General features: G+C 41.2%; 1 protein-coding gene across 2 annotated transcripts in view; it reads left to right on the top strand.

The window, feature by feature from the left end:
* The first annotated feature begins 10,982 nt into the window (after nucleotides 1-10,982).
* LOC118367143 (protein Wnt-10a-like) overlaps nucleotides 10,983-19,755 on the top strand; it is a 28,642-nt gene continuing 19,869 nt past the window's right edge. For both annotated transcript variants that reach the window (XR_008090223.1, XM_035750226.2), the window contains exons 1-3: nucleotides 10,983-11,757; nucleotides 13,148-13,413; nucleotides 16,230-16,603. Coding sequence is in view for 1 of the 2 variants with exons in the window: in XM_035750226.2 (XP_035606119.1) it covers nucleotides 11,696-11,757; nucleotides 13,148-13,413; nucleotides 16,230-16,603 (702 nt within the window). In the remaining variant the exon portion in view is untranslated. The remainder of the gene's footprint in view (nucleotides 11,758-13,147; nucleotides 13,414-16,229; nucleotides 16,604-19,755) is intronic.

Genomic DNA, 19,755 nt, shown 5'->3' with positions numbered 1-19,755 from the left:
GGCAAAATGGCTTAAGGACAACAAAGTCAAGGTATTGGAGTGGCCATCCCAAAGCCCTGACCTCAATCCTATAGAACATTTGTGGGCAGAACTGAAAAAGTTGGTGCGAGCAAGGAGGCCTACAAACCTGACTCAGTCAGGAGGAATGAGCCAAAATTCACCCAACATATTGTCGGAAGCTTGAGGAAGGCTACCCGAAACGTTTGACCCAAGTTAAACAATTTAAAGGCAACGCTACCAAATTCTAATTGAGTGTATGTAAACTTCTGACCCACTGGGAATGTGATGAAAGAAATAAAAGCTGAAATAAATCATTCTTTCTACTATAATTCTGATATTTCACATTCTTAAAATAAAGTGGTGATCCCAACTGACCTACGACAGGGAATTGTTACTAGGATTAAATGTCAGGAATTGTGAAAAACTAACTTTAAATGCATTTGGCTAAGGTGTATGTAAACATCTGACTTCAACTGTATAGCTTTATAGAGATGGTTGGGTAGAGATGCCTGATCTGATTATGGTTATTCACTTTAATTTTCATCACAGATTTCTTTGTTGAACATTTTTTAAGTAATAAACAAATCATTTTCTAAACATTTAGGGGCCCATACAAAGCTAGGGCCCCATGAATCATTAATGTCCCCCCTTAACGACGCCCTTGAGGATCCCCATTAGCAGCGGCTAACACAGCCTCTACTATTCTTGGGGTCCACAAGATGATGCTGACAGGCTTAAATAATACATTAATGTCAAATCAGTTACATTAAGTTGTCTTTCTTTTTGTTTGCTATCACAGTTTATCATTAGGTGTAACAAAGTACCTACATTTGTAACTTAAGAGGTTTAAGTATAGATTTTCAGTACTTACCTACCTCTGCAAACGGGACATTAGTCGTCTTTTTACCTAAACATGCAAACACCATCAGATAGAATTCATAGCAAGCAGTGCACTGGAATGACATTCATATGAACAGGAATGACATCCACTCTCATGGGATGGGTGGCCAACAATAACTAACTGAAACCCACACCCCCAATAAGCTATGAATATGACCGCATTGAGGCATATGTTTCTACAGCTACATGTATATGCAAAATGCCACTGCCTACTGTACTTCATTTTTTTCATTTAACAAACAAGATAGCTCATAATCCAGTGTCTCACCAGTGCCTTTATCACAGTCAACAAACCAATAGCTTTAAAACGGCAACATTTTCTCCCAGCCTCATGGCAAAATGTGTAGAATAGCAAGATTAGCTATACAACTGCACATTTTCCTCTCTGTCCCATGGCAAAATGTGTAGAATTGCAGGAAATGAGATTTAACACAGCAATGTTTTATCTCAGCCTCATGGCAAAATGTGTAGAATAGCGAGATTAGCTATACAACTGCAAATGTTCATCTCTGCCCCATGGCAAAATCTGTAGAATTGCACAGACATGCACCCCCCCCCCCACCACCACCACCAACGCATTTCTCACTACGCTACTGATTTGTTTCCTCTCGTACTCCAATGCATGTCAGATATCAGAGGGAGGCTGAGAGTGGCAAGTTTCATCCAAATGCCACCCGATTCCTTATATAGATGTCACGACTTCTGCCGAAGTCGTTGCCTCTCCTTGTTCGGGCGGTGCTCGGCGTTCGACGTCACCGGTCTTCTAGCCATCATTGATCCTTTTTTCATTTTCCATTGGTTTTGTCTTGTCTTCCCACACACCTGTTTTCAATCCCATTCATTACCTGTTGTGTATTTAACCCTCTGTTTCCCCTCATGTCTTTGTCAGAGATTGTTTATTGTCAGTGTAGTGTTGTTTGTTGTATAGGTGCACGTCGGATCTTCGTACCCATATATTGTTTATGTTATTTTCCTGTTTAGTGTTATGGAGCATGTTACTAGGATATTATTAAAAGACTCCATTTTACACTCCGTTTGACTCTCCTGCGCCTGACTTCCCTGCCACCTATACACATATGCCTGACAATAGAGCCCATAGGACCTCAGGCAGAGACAGTGAAGGTGCATCAAAGCTGGGACCGAGAGACTGAAAAACAGCTTCTATCTCCAGGCCATCAGACTGTTAAACAGTCACCACTAGCCAGCCTACGCCCAGTACTCTGCCCTGAACCTTAGTCACTGTTCTCGCCGGCTACCACCCGATACTCTACCCTGCACCTTATAAACTGCTGCCCTATGTACATAGTCATTTAACACTGGTCACTTTAATAACGGTTACATGCTGTTTCACCCACTTTACATGTAGATACTGTATTCTAGTCATGGCTCATCCTCAACTTATTTTGATATTTTTCTGGATTATGTGTTTATTGTTTTGTTTTTTATTGCTAGCTGTTACTGCACTTCAAATCTGTGTACGTGACCAGTAAACTTTGATTTTGATTCGATTTTTAGGACTCACAATTAGCGCACTACATAGGAATAGGCTGCCATTTACAACACACCCTATTTCAGCCTGACCTCCAGTATGTCCTTTCCAGATAAATAAACATGTAGAGTAGTGCATAGACACCACACTCTCTCTGGCTCATTTCACCACCCTTCCCGCCTCTCTCGCTAACATCGAAACAAAGCCCGCCCCATTTTTCAACAGCCCACGAAAAGTTTTGCTAAATTTAAAGTCTCCCCGAGGCGACAGATTAGTGTACCTTCTGTGAGTCGTTAATGACGGTCCTAAATAAGGTTTCACTCATCCCCAAACTATTTTTTGTTGTACCGCAATGACTCGTTAATTGATTAAAACCATACTGTTCTTCCACCCAGAAGATTGCAACACAGATAAAAAGGAATAACAAGGTCGGCCTAACCTTTCTGTTGCACCTTGCATCAGTTTAACAGTGCAGTTTCAATAATCAACCTGTTTACAACATTTTTTTTATAAGGTCTTGGCTTAAGACTTTAAAGAAGTTCATTCCCGGCATTACAGAGCCCTGGTATACTGTAAGTCTCTTTTTTTTAAAATAAAAATTCAGCACAATCTTTCTGTACAACAATCACTAAATTTCTATGGTGGTTGTTACTATGGAAATAAAAACAGGCAGGCAGAAGTATTGACCAAAGTACTGGTCCGGATCTATAGCCCACTGCAATTGTCTGAGATGTAGGCCTATTGTAGAAGTTTATTTCTCAATCCTCTAATAGTCCTGCATTAGCCCATGAGTTCAATCTCATGAACCGTGACTTTCTCTTATTTTGATTAAATTGTAATAATACAGATCCATTCCAAACACTGATTATTCCTCCAACTCTTAGCTATTATTTGTCTGCATGCTCCTATAAGTGGAGAGTGTTCTCTGTGTTCTTTTCAACATAGTTTGTCTTGTAGTTTCTCCACCTCTCTTGATGTACTCTCAAGTATTTACCTATTAGTCTGTGAAATTGTTGTAATTGGCTAAACTTCTTCTCATTCCTTTACAAAACTCTCCAAGAAACATGAACTTGGCATGAGCTTTTGAGCTTTCAGCGGACAGTTTCCTCAGCAACATAGTGCTGTATATATCTGCTAAAACTGTTAATGCTGTAAATAAATCAAATCAAATCAAATCAAATTTATTTATATAGCCCTTCGTACATCAGCTGATATCTCAAAGTGCTGTACAGAAACCCAGCCTAAAACCCCAAACAGCAAACAATGCAGGTGTAAAAGCACGGTGGCTAGGAAAAACTCCCTAGAAAGGCCAAAACCTAGGAAGAAACCTAGAGAGGAACCGGGCTATGTGGGGTGGCCAGTCCTCTTCTGGCTGTGCCGGGTAGAGATTATAACAGAACATGACCAAGATGTTCAAATGTTCATAAATGACCAGCATGGTCGAATAATAATAAGGCAGAACAGTTGAAACTGGAGCAGCAGCAGTCAGGTGGAATGGGGACAGCAAGGAGCCATCATGTCAGGTAGTCCTGGGGCACTGTCCTAGGGCTCAGGTCCTCCGAGAGAGAGAGAAAGAAAGAGAGAATTAGAGAGAGCATATGTGGGGTGGCCAGTCCTCTTTGGCTGTGCCGGGTGGAGATTATAACAGAACGTGGCCAAGATGTTCAAATGTTCATAAATGACCCAGCATGGTTGAATAATAGTAAGGCAGAACAGTTGAAACTGGAGCAGGAGCATGGCCAGGTGGACTGGGGACAGCAAGGAGTCCTCATGTCAGGTAGTCCTGGGACATGGTCCTAGGGCCCAGGCCAGTTGAAACTGGAGCAGCAGCATGGCCAGGTGGACTGGGGACAGCAAGGAGTCATCATGTCAGGTAGTCCTGGGGCATGGTCCTAGGGCTCAGGTCCTCCGAGAGAGAGAAAGAAAGAGAGAAGGAGAGAATTAGAGAACGCACACTTAGATTCACACAGGACACCGAATAGGACAGGAGAAGTACTCCAGATATAACAAACTGACCCTAGCCCCCGACACATAAACTACTGCAGCATAAATACTGGAGGCTGAGACAGGAGGGGTCAGGAGACACTGTGGCCCCATCCGAGGACACCCCGGACAGGGCCAAACAGGAAGGATATAACCCCACCCACTTTGCCAAAGCACAGCCCCCACACCACTAGAGGGATATCTTCAACCACCAACTCACCATCCTGAGACAAGGCCGAGTATAGCCCACAAAGATCTCCGCCACGGTACAACCCAAGGGGGCAACCCAGACAGGCCGACCACAACAGTGAATCAACCCACCCAGGTGACGCACCCCCCCAGGGACGGCACGAGAGAGCCCCAGCAAGCCATTGACTCAGCCCCGTAACAGGGTTAGAGGCAGAGAATCCCAGTGGAAAGAGGGGAACCGGCCAGGCAGAGACAGCAAGGGCGGTTCGTTGCTCCAGAGCCTTTCCGTTCACCTTCCCACTCCTGGGCCAGACTACACTCAATCATATGACCCACTGAAGAGATGAGTCTTCAGTAAAGACTTAAAGGTTGAGACCGAGTTTGCGTCTCTGACATGGGTAGGCAGACCGTTCCATAAAAATGGAGCTCTATAGGAGAAAGCCCTGCCTCCAGCTGTTTGCTTAGAAATTCTAGGGACAATTAGGAGGCCTGCGTCTTGTGACCGTAGCGTACGTGTAGGTATGTACGGCAGGACCAAATCAGAGAGGTAGGTAGGAGCAAGCCCATGTAATGCTTTGTAGGTTAGCAGTAAAACCTTGAAATCAGCCCTTGCTTTGACAGGAAGCCAGTGTAGAGAGGCTAGCACTGGAGTAATATGATCAAATTTTTTGGTTCTAGTCAGGATTCTAGCAGCCGTATTTAGCACTAACTGAAGTTTATTTAGTGCTTTATCCGGGTAGCCGGAAAATAGAGCATTGCAGTAGTCTAACCTAGAAGTGACAAAAGCATGGATTAATTTTTCTGCATCATTTTGGACAGAAAGTTTCTGATTTTTGCAATGTTACGTAGATGGAAAAAAGCTGTCCTCGAAATGGTCTTGATATGTTCTTCAAAAGAGAGATCAGGGTCCAGAGTAACGCCGAGGTCCTTCACAGTTTTATTTGAGACGACTTTACAACCATTAAGATTAATTGTCAGATTCAACAGAAGATCTCTTTGTTTCTTGGGACCTAGAACAAGCATCTCTGTTTTGTCCGAGTTTAATAGTAGAAAGTTTGCAGCCATCCACTTCCTTATGTCTGAAACACATGCTTCTAGCGAGGGCAATTTTGGGGCTTCACCATGTTTCATTGAAATGTACAGCTGTGTGTCATCCGCATAGCAGTGAAAGTTTACATTATGTTTTCGAATAACATCCCCAAGAGGTGTAATATATATTGAAAACAATAGTGGTCCTAAAACAGAACCTTGAGGAACACCGAAATGTACAGTTGATTTGTCAGAGGACAAACCATTCACAGAGACAAACTGATATCTTTCCGACAGATAAGACCTAAACCAGGCCAGAACATGTCCGTGTAGACCAATTTGGGTTTCCAATCTCTCCAAAAGAATGTGGTGATCGATGGTATCAAAAGCAGCACTAAGGTCTAGGAGCACGAGGACAGATGCAGAGCCTCGGTCCGATGCCATTAAAATGTCATTTACCACCTTCACAAGTGCCGTCTCAGTGCTATGATGGGGTCTAAAACCAGACTGAAGCATTTCGTATACATTGTTTGTCTTCAGGAAGGCAGTGAGTTGCTGCGCAACAGCCTTCTCTAAAATCTTTGAGAGGAATGGAAGATTCGATATAGGCCGATAGTTTTTTATATTTTCTGGGTCAAGGTTTGGCTTTTTCAAGAGAGGCTTTATTACTGCCACTTTTAGTGAGTTTGGTACACATCCAGTGGATAGAGAGCCGTTTATTATGTTCAACATAGGAGGGCCAAGCACAGGAAGCAGCTCTTTCAGTAGTTTAGTTGGAATAGGGTCCAGTATACAGCTTGAAGGTTTAGAGGCCATGATTATTTTCATCATTGTGTCAAGAGATATAGTACTAAAACACTTGAGCGTCTCTCTTGATCCTAGGTCCTGGCAGAGTTGTGCAGACTCAGGACAACTGAGGTTTGGAGGAATACGCAGGTTTAAAGAGGAGTCCGTAATTTGCTTTCTAATAATCATAATCTTTTCCTCAAAGAAGTTCATGAATTTATCACTGCTAAAGTGAAAGTCATCCTCTCTTGGGGAATGCTGCTTTTAGTTAGCTTTGCCACAGTATCAAAAAGGAATTTCGGATTGTTCTTATTTTCCTCAATTAAGTTAGAAAAATAGGACGATCGAGCAGCAGTAAGGGCTCTTCGGTACTGCAGGGTACCGTCCTTCCAAGCTAGTCGGAAGACTTCCAGTTTGGTGTGGCGCCATTTCCGTTCCAATTTTCTGGAAGCTTGCTTCAGAGCTCGGGTATTTTCTGTGTACCAGGGAGCTAGTTTCTTATGAGACATTTTTTAGTTTTTAGGGGTGCAACTGCATCTAGGGTATTGCGCAAGGTTAAATTGAGATCCTCAGTTAGGTGGTTAACGGATTTTTGTCCTCTGGCGTCCTTGGGTAGGCAGAGGGAGTCTGGAAGGGCATCAAGGAATCTTTGTGTTGTCTGTGAATTTATAGCACGACTTTTGATGTTCCTTGGTTGGGGTCTGAGCAGATTATTTGTTGCAATTGCAGTTGCAAATACAGTATTGTTAATGTACATGTAGTGCAAACGTAATGTAAATCTATTACCATAATAAGGGTTAGGGTTGGGGTTAAAGCTATTCAATTCAATTCTAATAAGTTATTCTATTCTAATATGTTTCTTTTTTCACATCTGCCAATTTTCAGATGGGGAGGGAGATGATTTTGAGAAAAGAGACATTCGATAGTGAGAGTTACCATAGCATCCTTTCTGCTATCTAATCAACAATGCACTCAAATCTCCCACTCAAAGTTCATGGGAGATTCCCCCCCTCTCAAACTAGACACTCTAATGTACTTGTCCTCTTGCTCAGTTGTGCACCGGGGCCTCCCACTCCTCTTTCTATTCTGGTTAGAGACAGTTTGCTCTGTTTCAGAAGAAAGGTCTTTGTTTCTGGCCATTTTGAGCCTGTAATCGAACCCACAAATACTGATGCTCCAGATACTCAACTCGTTTAAGGAAGGACCATTTTATTGCTTCTTTAATCAGAACATCAGTTTTCATCTGTGCTAACATAATTGGAAAAGGGTTTTCTAATGATCAACTAGCCTTTTAAAATGATTAACTTGGATTAGCTAACACAACGTGCCATTGGAACACAGGAGTGATGGTTGCTGATAATGGGCCTCCGTACGCCTATGTAGATATTCCATAAAAAAACTGCAATTTCCAGCTGCAATAGTCATTTAAAACATGAACAATGTCAACACTATCTCTGATCAATTTTATGTTATGTTAATAGACAAAAAAAAATAGCTTTTCTTTCAAAAACAAGGACATTTCTAAGTGACACCAAACGTTTGAACGGTTGCGTATATATATTTAAATGAGAAATACAACAACAACAAAAATACTAATAAAAATAACGATTAAGAAGGAAAGAAATTCCACATATTAACTTTTAACAAGGCACACCTGTTAAATGAAATGCATTTCCAGGTGACTACCTCATGAAGCTGTTTGAGAGAATGCCAAGAGGGTGCAAATCTGTCATCAAGGCAAAGTGTGGCAACTTTAAATAATTAGTTACACTTTTTTGGTTACTAAATTATTCAATTTGTGTTATTTAATAGTCTAGATGTCTTCACTATTATTCTACAATGTAGAAAATCGTTTAAAAAAAATAAAAAATCCTTGAATGAGTAGGTGTGTCCAAACTTTTGACTGGTAGTGTAAGTCAAAACTGTAACTAGGCAACTCAGGAACATTCAATGTCTCGTTGGTAAGCATTTCCAGTGTATATTTGGCCTTCTGTTGCAGGTTATTGTCCTGCTGAAAGGTGAATTTGTCTCCCTGTGTCTGTTGGAAAGCAGACGGAAACAGATTTTCCTCTAGGATTTTGCCTGCACTTAGCTCTATTACATTTATTTTTATCCTAAAAAAAACTCTGTAGTCCTTGCTGATGACAAGCATACCCAAAACATGATGCAGGCACTACCATGCTTGAAAATATGAAAAGTGATACTTAGAGATGTGTTGTGTTGGATTTTCCCCAAACATAATGTGTTGTACTCAGGACAAAAAGTGAATTTCTTTGCCACATTTGTTGCAGTATTACTTTAGTGCCTTATATTCTGTGCAGGCTTCCTTTCACTCTGTCATTTCGGTTAGTATTGTGGAGTAACTACAATGTTGTTGATCCATCCTCACTGTTTACCTGTCACCATCTTCAAAGAGATATTTATTGTCTGCTTTTTTAGTTTTACCCATCTACCAATAGGTGCCCTTCTTTACGAGGCATTGGAAAACCTTCCTGGTCTTTGTGGTTGGATCTGTGTTTGAAATTCACTTCCCGACTGAGGGACCTTACAGATAATTGCATGTGTGTGGTACAGAGATGAGATAGTCATTCAAAAATCATGTTAACCACTATGAGTTCATGCTACTTATTATGTAACTTGTTCAGAAAATGTTTACTTCTGTACTCATTTAGGCTTGCCATAACAAAGGGGTTGAATACTTATTAACTCAAGACATTTGAGCTTTTCATTCCAAATTCATTTGTAAAAAATTTTTAAAACTAAATTCCACTTTGGCATTACGGGGTACTGTGTGTTGATCAGTGACACAGAATCTCAATTTAATCAGTTTCAAATTCAGGCTTTAACGTGACAAAATGTGGAGAAAGTCAAGGGGTGTGAATACTTTCTGAAGTCACTGTTACATCAAGACACTGATAGGTGGACAGAAGAGGTGGGACGTGTCATTAGAACTGGCAATAAACAATATTGGGGAGTATTCAAATGAGTGAATATATAGGGCCTATCCTGCAATATGAATACAGTGTGTCAGGACAGGACACTGACGATTTCAGGAAACCGGTTGCCTCGAGTCATTTGAGTAAAGCAACTCATTTTGTAAGTTAGAAGTACACTTGGCTGAATTAGGACAAAACCATTTTTTCCCCCCATGTCACTTATGATACATTTAATTGAACAGGAAATGTATTACCCAGTGAACAATGGGAAACAATTAGGCTCTGTGTGTTAGAATCCTGACAGCAGTTCTGCTTGGCAGAAAACCCCCAGCTCACCAGATGGAAGCAGTATTTTTTTGTTTTTCTTGAGCTTGCAACATCTTGCTATTCATTCTCAGAGAGGAAATGTGTCCACTGTAATGAATCTGACCTGAGGAAAGCAATATATGAGTACTATAGCAGAATAGTGACTCAGTTGTAATGGCTCACAGTGGTGGTTGACTGCAGCAGTATGAAGAAGATAGTGGGATACCTTTGCAATAGAGTATAACTACCCCCAGACTTATAGAGCCCCCCTAGTTCAGACCATATGAACTCATGTTGTGACTTCAATTGCCAGAATACACTGGTGGCTAAATGTTATTATTTATATAAAAAAGCCATTGTGATATTACTCATCTTGGGCTTTTACGAGTGGGAATTTAAAAAAAAAAAATAAAAAAAAAATATATATATATATATTTTTCCCACTCTCGTAAAAGCCCAAGATGAGTAATATCACAATGGCTTTGAACAACTTTAGATTTTGACACAATTCACAATTTAATATCCAGTTTGTCTACAAATGAACAATCGAGACGTTCAATTCACGTCTCCATCCATCGGCCAAAGGTGAAGGAATAGGACCAAATCGAATGAAATCAAACTTTTAAATGCACTTTTAAATAAAGTTTGATTTGATTCAGTCCTATTCTTTAACTTAGATTTGTTTCAGCTGCGATGGAGACGTGAATCCAACACATTCATTGTTAACTTGAAGATTACATTTGAAATCAACCAAAGCTTGAAATCCTTGGCCAATATGTTTAGTCTATTTTTAGTTGAACCCTGAGTTGAATTGAAGCAATAGCGGCTGATGACTTCGCAAATGCTATTCATGGGTTGCACCCCCATCACTCGGTCGCATAGTTGCCAATGTTATCAATATTCTGCAGACTCCTTAAACCCACATATGATGCTCAAAAGTAGAACGTGGGCTAATGGCTGTGTTCTCTAAATGACATTATAGGACCTCGGGGACTACAATGACTTTGCGGAAGTAGGCACATATTTAGCCGGAAACAACTTTGCTGTTATCATCATGTTGTCAAATTTACTTCAGACAAATGGCAGTGTTGTCTGTCATTAGCTAGCACATTTCTCAGTGAAAATCCATGAATATAGGCCTAAATAGAATAATTGATATAAGATTTATAAATTCTTAGATCAACTCCCCAGTAGGAGGTGCTGCCCAGCCTATAGTTTTTTTTCTGATAGTGGATATAATGTTCCAGATCTGACATTGTTTCAAATTTACCCTCAAAACAACATGTTGAAAATTGGTTACCATGATGACATAACACTGTGGTTGAAATTTCACCCTCAAAACAACATTTTAAATGCATGACGTTTTGCAAATCCAATGTATTTTCCATGTCACAATACATTAACAAATTAAGTTGAAACAACGTTGATTCAACCAGTTTATGCCCAGTGCCTACTGGGCACAGACATACATTCAGCATCTATTCCACGTTGGTTCAACATTATTGTGTTAAAATGATGTGGAAACAACATTGATTCAACCAGTGTGTGCCCAGTCGGTGGGTTGTCCTCCTCTGCCGCTATTAGTTACTCTGAGTGACGTAGAGGTGGGCTGGCAAAGTGCTAAGTGGTGTAGTTTAGAAATGCTATCAGTATAATCAAATCATCACAAGTCAACGAGACTCCAGATAGCGCGCTGTTAGTACACCCACGACTTTCGGATGTATTCCAATGCAAATATCTTGGCGGAGCTGTCGTACAATTGTGCAGATGTGCGATAGCATGGAAGAGTGTTTAGTCGTCTCTCTTCCAACTTATTATCTTCATTCAATAAGTTGACAGATAGTGCAGTCAAACGAGTGTCGTTCTTTGAATGACTTGTCCTGCAGTCGTTTGGTACGTCCAGCACTTTGTCAGTCTTGTATCAGTTCTCAAATCAGATCCATACTTGAGCTCAAGACCTGTCATCCTCAAAGCGCGTCCCCCGGAACTCTGGAGTGGACAGATATTAGAGGGACATATAACTTGTTATACACCGCTCTATGTCATTTAATATCTTTTGTCAAAAACAAGCGACACAATGGATTTCTCGTTCTGCCGCCTAATATGTCTAGTGATTGCAATCACTATGTTCAACCAAAGGTGAGTTGAGAAGTTTCATTTGCTTACTTCAATATTTTTTTTACCTGAAGATTTCTTTGAATAGTCGTCTTTTACTTTTGCTGGTGTACTCACAAGTTAATGAAATAATGAATGTTCCCGAGTTCATCTAAAGTTTGCACCACAATACAACCTACAGTTGCCACATTATTTTCGGCTGTGATTTTATTTACATTTTGCAGCAGCACCTAGCTACAGTTTACACTCTACTCTAGTCTATGTTGGCACAATCACTATGGGTTCATTGTAGGCATTGCTCTTGTTCACAAATCATATTGTGCAATTAAGTACTGTACAATAAATAACTCCGAATAACTTTAACTTCACAAATCATGTTCATTTAGCATTACATGAGTTTGTCACAACTGAATAATGCGTATCATATTATTGACGTGGTGACTAACTTTACTGTCATAAAGATCAGACTCTTTGCATGATAATGTAATGCACATGGAGATTTTTAGGAGATGTCAGCAACGACAAACAAAAAACGATCTTTGTTCCACACTGGGTCAGTGTAGGTATCCTGCTTAGGCTATTGTAATAACCCAAAATTGATTTAAAGGGATATCAAATGTTTACTTCTGCGTAACTGTTTTACTGATGAGGATGCAGTATCACAGACAGACTACATTTCTTTCATGATTTACATAAATGTTCCCAAGTACTTTTCTACTCAAAGTGATGTGAATTTGCTCTTAGGATTTTTCAATGACTCTAAAAAGTTATCGCGCCACGTTTGACCTGAGTGTCTATTTTCCATTCCTGTTAACATGGTGTCCATCCTCTCTGGTGACATGCCCCTTCATTCAATATCAGACTGCGGGACTTAAGGTTTGATGTCACAGAGTGCTTTGAGACATGGCACAATGAGTTGTGGAAATGCAATCTGTTATTTTATCAATGACATTTCAGAAACATGTTTCTTTGATCAGTCCTGGCATTACAGTAACAACTCTGGCAATATGAATGGTTGCACAAATGGATATTTATGCAATGAACTTCCTGAGCTTGACTGGTGTGTGTGCTCGCGCCCCCATGTGCGTATGTGTGTGTGTGTGCACGTGTGTGAGCGTGTGTGTGTGTGTGTGCAACAGGCAATATATTTTAGAATGCATAACAATAAAATCATTAAAACTGAATTTTTCATTTCCTCAATGTACAACGTGCCACTTTTCGACCTTCGACTACTTCATGAGTCAATACTGTCAGAAACAATTTACAATCTTAAACTCTCAGAAGTGTAATACTGTAAAACACCCGACTCCTGTCATGTAAATGACAGTTGTTACACATGATTTACATGCCACAGAAGTATCAATCATGTGCTACAGTACAGACACACCTTAACATCAAACCTTCTGTGTTCCAGGGTAGATTCCAACAAGATTCTTGGGCTGAAGATCCCCAATATCGACCCCATTCTCAATGCTAACACCGTGTGCTTGACCCTGCCTGGACTGAACCACAGACAACTGGAGGTGTGCATGAGAAACCCCGACGTCACCGCCTCGGCCATCCAAGGCATCCAGATCGCCATCCATGAGTGCCAGCACCAGTTCAGAGGACACAGGTGGAACTGCTCCAGCCTGGAGACCAGGAACAAGATCCCATACGATAGTGTGGTTTTCAAACGAGGTGAGTCACCTAACAGACAGTACGGGGTAGGGACCCCTCCTGAGTTAAAAAAAAATGGTGCTTCTGATTCCCATACCTGCATCCCAAATGGCACCCTATTCCCTATAGTGCACTGTTCCCTACAGTGCCCTTACTTGAAAAACGTATTACCCTATGAAGGGCATAGGATACCATTTGGGACCTATCCCACATGTCCCCTTTTTACTCATTCACTCTACACACAGCGTTTGTTGTTAGATCTCTGGCGTTTGGTTATGGATGGGTATGTTTTGCCTGAGGCAAAAACAAACGTTTTCAAATGAGTTGATTCATCCGCTAAGAAATGCATACTTTGAATGAATATTTCGTGACATGGTTGCATTATATGAAATATATTTTCTTGTACTTACGTCAGCAAGTTATACAGTAGGAAATACAGTAGCGAAATGACGGGTATGACGCTATTAAAGCTAATGCAAGTTTTAGTTTCGAAGCTTTTATGAGTGGATTTTGCGAATGCAGCATATTATGCATGCCCTATCCAATTGTTTGTTTGGATATCTCATTTTACTACAGGAAACATATCCGCTTTACCTCAAACATGTATCTGCTTGTTGATTTATTCTGACATACTTTATGGGGCCATATTTCTACGTTAGTCTGAATTAAAACTAGGCTAAAAAGCCAGTGAGACACATAAAGTGAGCCTTCTCGGGGCCCGGCTAATGCTTTTACTCTCTGTCAGTGCAAGTGCTGTGAATTGGCTCACAGCACTTTCCCAACTCTCAATGGTAATACATAAACCTGTTTAGTTGGTTTCTGTAACGCAAAGTGACAGTTTTCTTTAATCTTTCATTCATTTTCCCACTTCCTCAGCCATCAGTTCAGCCGGGCGTGCCTCTCACTTTAAATTATTTGTCAGATTGATTTGTTCCAGGTCTCTCGCCTCAGTCTGCTAGGGAGGAAATCTAAAACAGCATTTTCATGTCTGTGTCTCTGGGCTGCATCTAAGTGCGGTCCTCCGTCCCCCATGGAATCATGGGGAGTTGGAGAGGCGGAAAAACGACTGTGTGTGTGTGCGTGTGTACGTGCGTGCGTGTGTATGAGTGAGTGAATAGGGGATGATCAATGGTACATCATCGACTATATCTTATCTATCCTCTATACACTTGGGATGCTTTTCTTTAAGGCTTTCTTTACAAGCCCCAATATGCATTGAACTGGGATCATGGCCAGTTTAGGACTTGTTCAAACTTCGGCACTTTTTTTTGGACTCCAAATGTAATTTCTAATTGATCCTGTATACCTATACATATTTAACAATAACAGTCACAATTGGGAATTTTTAAATGATACAAATGTGACCAATCGAATTCTTTCTTGATCATGTCTTCTTTTTGTCATCAAAAAGCAAGAAGATCATTGTTACAAATATCACACGTTGAAATAACACAGGATAAGTAACACTGAGCATCTCTACAATAGTAACACATTTGGACTGTTTGTAGTAATATCATTTCCCCCTCAAACTGAAAGCAGTTGAATCAATCCCAAATCGTACTCCCCTCCCGTTTCAGTCGAAATCTGAGGGTTGGAGCTGGAGATAAGCTGCATTGATAAGTCATATTCAAGAATCAATTAGTACATTATCATTCATTTATAAGCCTAAAAATGGATGTAGCAACTGCAGATCTCCCCTTTAAAGTCTTGAGTATGTTCTAAACATGTTTATTTTCTAAAAACTTTTTTCCCCTCTTCTGTAAGTGATTCTGAGAAGGGCTGGTTTTACAGGAACTCGGGGAGTCATGGTTACAGGCTATTAGCTCTGATCACCACTAAGGAGAGTACAGTATAGACAGACACCTGTGGTGAATATGCTCTGTATGTTACCCTGTAACCCTTGGAATGGGCAGTACTGGACAGAGAAACTCTAGGCGCATTAAGTTGCTGTAACAATGTTAGGATTCTGCACGAACAACACGAGCAAGGCCCTCAAAATCGCCTTTACACATGTGAACCTTCTGTCAGAGATGTGTAGAATAATATGTATTTATGTGGGCCTTACTTACAGCATGTGCTGTCAAGTGCTGCAAAATTCTGGTAACTTTCCCAACCTTTCCAGGTTTTTCCAGAAATCCCCGTTGGAAGATTCCCCAGGAATCAGAAAGCAATAAGCAGGAAATCCGAAATTCTCTAACCTAGGATTTCTGGGGGGAAAAAACGTAATTTTGAAACCCTAGTACTGGCAACTTTCTGCTATTTCTTTTTGTTCCGCCTTGCTGCGTCACCCATAACATGCATGGCATGACAAGAGCAGCCCATACTGGCCTGATTAGGGCTGAGACGCCGTGCGGCTGCTGTGTGTGATTTGGCAGGCAGATCAAATGGTTTCCGACAGTAGCCAGGTTAATTGTAAACATGCTGGAGAGCTCAATAAAGGGAGAGCTTTAAAGGGGATTAACAATACGGAGCTCACATCTGCTGCACCACCACCGGCCACTTCCACCCCCGTTAATGATCACCGTCAGATCCTTATGTTGAAAGGATGGTGGGGGTTTGTTCACTCTCAGCCCCTGGGCCTGGAGACATGCAAGTGTTTGGGTTTAATTGCTGTTGTCCCAGATGTTTCTGCCTCTGTTGTGCTGTGAGGTAGGGTGGGGGTTTATACTGGTACTGCAGTGTATCTCAAAAGCCCATCAGGGCTCATTGGACTTCTGTATAGCTCCACAGATAGTCATCTACTGCGCTGTACTTGTATGTGCAGTAGGAATCAAAAAGGACTATAACAGGATAGTATCTCTATTGTTAATCTTTTCTTTTGTCTTCATCTCTTGTAGGTTTCCGAGAGAGCGCCTTTGCATACGCCATTGCGGCAGCGGGCGTGGTCCACGCCGTGTCCAATGCCTGCTCCATGGGGAAGCTGAAGGCCTGCGGCTGCGACGAGAAGCGGAGAGGCGATGAGGAGGCTTTCCGCATCAAACTGAACCGGTTGCAGCTGGAGGCCATCCACCGGGGGAAGGGCATGGTGCACGGAGTCATGGAGCACTTCCCTGCAGACCTGCCCGGGCCTCAGGACTCCTGGGAGTGGGGAGGCTGCAGCCCGGACGTGGACTTTGGGGAGAAGTTCTCCAGGGACTTCCTGGACTCGCGCGAGACATACAAGGACATCCATGCCAGGATGAGGCTCCACAACAACAGAGTTGGCAGGCAGGTGAGAGGAGGTGTTTCAGCTACTGACGAGGGCTGTTTGGGGGTGGTGGGTGGTAGGGTTGCTATGGTAAAAAGTAGTGCACTTTATAGGAAATAGATTGTCATTTGGGACGTATTCTTAAATCATTGAGGAGTTTTGAATGGAAAAGATGTATTGGGGTAATATTTGATATACCGTAATTTCCGGGCTATAAGCCGCTACTTTTTTCCCACGCTTTGAACCTCGCGGTTTATACATTGACACGGCTAAATCTATGGATTTTTCCCGCTTTCACAAGATTCAAGCCGCCAAAAAACTGAGCACCGTCACATAATGTGACGTAAATCGAGCGCGCTCAAACTTCCCATCATTCTGATTACGGTAGTCATTTTGTCACCCTCATCATGGGAAAGACACGGATAAATGCATATGATGCAGCTTTCAAGTTGAAGGCGATCGATGTGGCTGTTGGAAAAGGAAATAGAGCTGCTGACAGCGTGGAGTATTGTCAAAAAATCCACTATCATCAACGGGTTTCGAAAGGCTGGACTGCTGCGTGTTGAAGAGGGCAGCGATCCAACATCGGATGAAGCAATTCTGAGGCTATTCAACTCTGACACCGAAGGAGAAAGATAGTGACCAATGACTTTCTTGGTAGGCTACTGTTTACTGCTATTTTTAAACATTTTGTTACAAGCCGTGTTTCGTTAAAGCCTATTTATTTTTGTTACAATCCGTGTTTCGTTTAAAAGCCTATTTATTTTTGTTACAAGCCGTGTTTCGTTTAAAAGCCTATTTATTTTTGTTACAAGCCGTGTTTCGTTTAAAAGCCTATTTATTTTTGTTACAAGCCGTGTTTCGTTTAAAGGCTGCGTAAAGTTAATTTGTTTCAATGTACCGGTAGGCACCTGCGGCTTATAGACATGTGCGGCTTATTTATGTACAAAATACATATTTTTTTAATTCAGTGGGTGTAGTTTATATTCAGGTGCGCTTAATAGTCCAGAACTTACGGTATATGCATTTTATATATACAGTTGAAGTCGGAAGTTTACATACATATACACCTTAGCCAAATACAGTTAAACTCAGTTTTTCACAATTCCTGACATTTAGTCCCCGTAAAAATTCCCTGTCTTAGGTCAGTTAGGATCCCCACTTTATTTTAACAATGTGAAATGTCAGAATAATAATAGAGAGAATGATTTATGTCAGATTTTATTTCTTTCATCACATTCCCAGTGGGTCAGAAGTTTACATACACTCAATTAGAATCTGGTAGCATTGCCTTTAAATTGTTTAACTTGGGTCAAATGTTTCGGGTAGCCTTCCACAAGCTTCCCTGTCACGTCTAATCAAGGTGGGTGGAATCAGGCGCAGAGAGCAGATAGCGATATGAAAGTTTATTCTCCGGTGAACAAGAAACAGGGTCAACCCAATACACACAGGGTGAACAATCCAACACAGGATAAAAGACAAACCGGAGAATAAGAACACAAGATACACCGACAGACATAGATGACAAATAAACAATCCCGCACAAAACAAGGGCGGGACAACCTACTATATATACAGACACTAATAAACTAAACAACACACAGGTGAAACCAATCAGACAAAACCAACAGATACACGAAAAGGGATCGGTAGTGGCTAGTAGGACGGTGACGACGACTGCCGAGCACCGCCTGAACGGGCAGGAAACACAAATTGTGTACAGGGTTGAGGTCAGGGCATCGTGATGGCCACTCCAATACCTTGACTTTTTTGTCCTTAAGCCATGTTGCCACAACTTTGGCAGTATGCTTGAGATCATTGTCCATTTGGAAAACCCATTTGCGACCAAGCTTTAACTTCCTGACTGATGTCTTGAAATGTTGCTTCAATATATCCACATAATTTTCCAGCTTCATGATGAAGACTATTTTGTGAAGTGCACTAGTCCCTCCTGCAGCAAAGCACCCCCACAACATGATGCTGCCACCACCGTGCTTCATGGTTGGGATGGTGTTCTTCGGCTTGCAAGCATCCCCCTTTTTCCTCCAAACATAATGATGGTCATTATGGCCAAACAGTTATATTTTTGTTTCATCAGACCAGAAGACATTTCTCAAAAAAGTATGATCTTTGTCCCCATGTGCAGTTGCAACCCATAGTTTGGCTTTCTTTATTGCGGTTTTGGAGCAGTGGCTTCTTCCTTGCTGAGCGGCCTTTCGGGTTATGTTGATATAGATACATTTGTACCTGTTTCCTCCAGCATCTTCACAAGGTTCTTTGCTGTTGTTCTGGGATTGATTTACACTTTTCACACCAAATAACTTTCATCTCTGGGAGACAGAACGCGTCTCCTTCCTGAGTGGTATGAAGGCTGTGTGGTCCCATGGTGTTTATATTTGCGTACTATTGTTTGTACAGATGAACGTGGTACCTTTAGGCATTTTGAAATTGCTCCCAAGGATGAACCAGACTTGTGGAGGTCTAAAGTTTTGGCCGATTTCTTTTGATTTTCCCATGATGTCAAGCAAAGAGGCACAGAGTTTGAAGGTAGGCCTTGAAATACATCAACAGGTGCACCTCCAATTGACTCAAATGATGTCAATTAGCCTATCAGAAGCTTCTAAAGCTATGATGTCATTTTCTGGAATTTTCCAAGCTGCTAAAAGCCACAATCAACTTAGTGTATGTAAACTTCTGACCCACTGGAATTGTGATACAGTGAATTATATGATAAATAATCTGTCTGCAAACAATTGTTGGAAAAATGACTTGTGTCATGCATAAAGTAGATGTCCTAATAGACTTGCTAAAACTATAGATCGTTAACAAGACATTTTTGGAGAGGTTGAAAAACAAGTTTTAATGACTCCAAGCTAAGTGTTTGTAAACTTCCAACTTCAACTGTACTTCACATGCGACCTGTGATAATACTATGCACTTTGTATGTTAACAAAGCCCATTGTTAATCTGACTCCATCAAGACTATTCAGCAATATGCAAGAGACTATAGTTTAGTTACAGGAATAAAGCATCAAGAAAATAATAAGAATTGTCTATCAAAGGCAAATAGATGTAATTACATTGTAAAAATGAATGATGGCATTAGCTTAAGTTGCAAAGCATTAACAAGCATTACAAGACATTATTCTAGGCATGATCAGAGAGGGAGAGAGAGA

The sequence above is a fragment of the Oncorhynchus keta genome, chromosome 34 (genome assembly GCF_023373465.1).
Source record: "Oncorhynchus keta strain PuntledgeMale-10-30-2019 chromosome 34, Oket_V2, whole genome shotgun sequence".
In the NCBI taxonomy this organism is placed as follows: Eukaryota; Metazoa; Chordata; class Actinopteri; order Salmoniformes; family Salmonidae; genus Oncorhynchus; species Oncorhynchus keta.
This window is presented reverse-complemented; position numbering and strand designations above follow the sequence as displayed.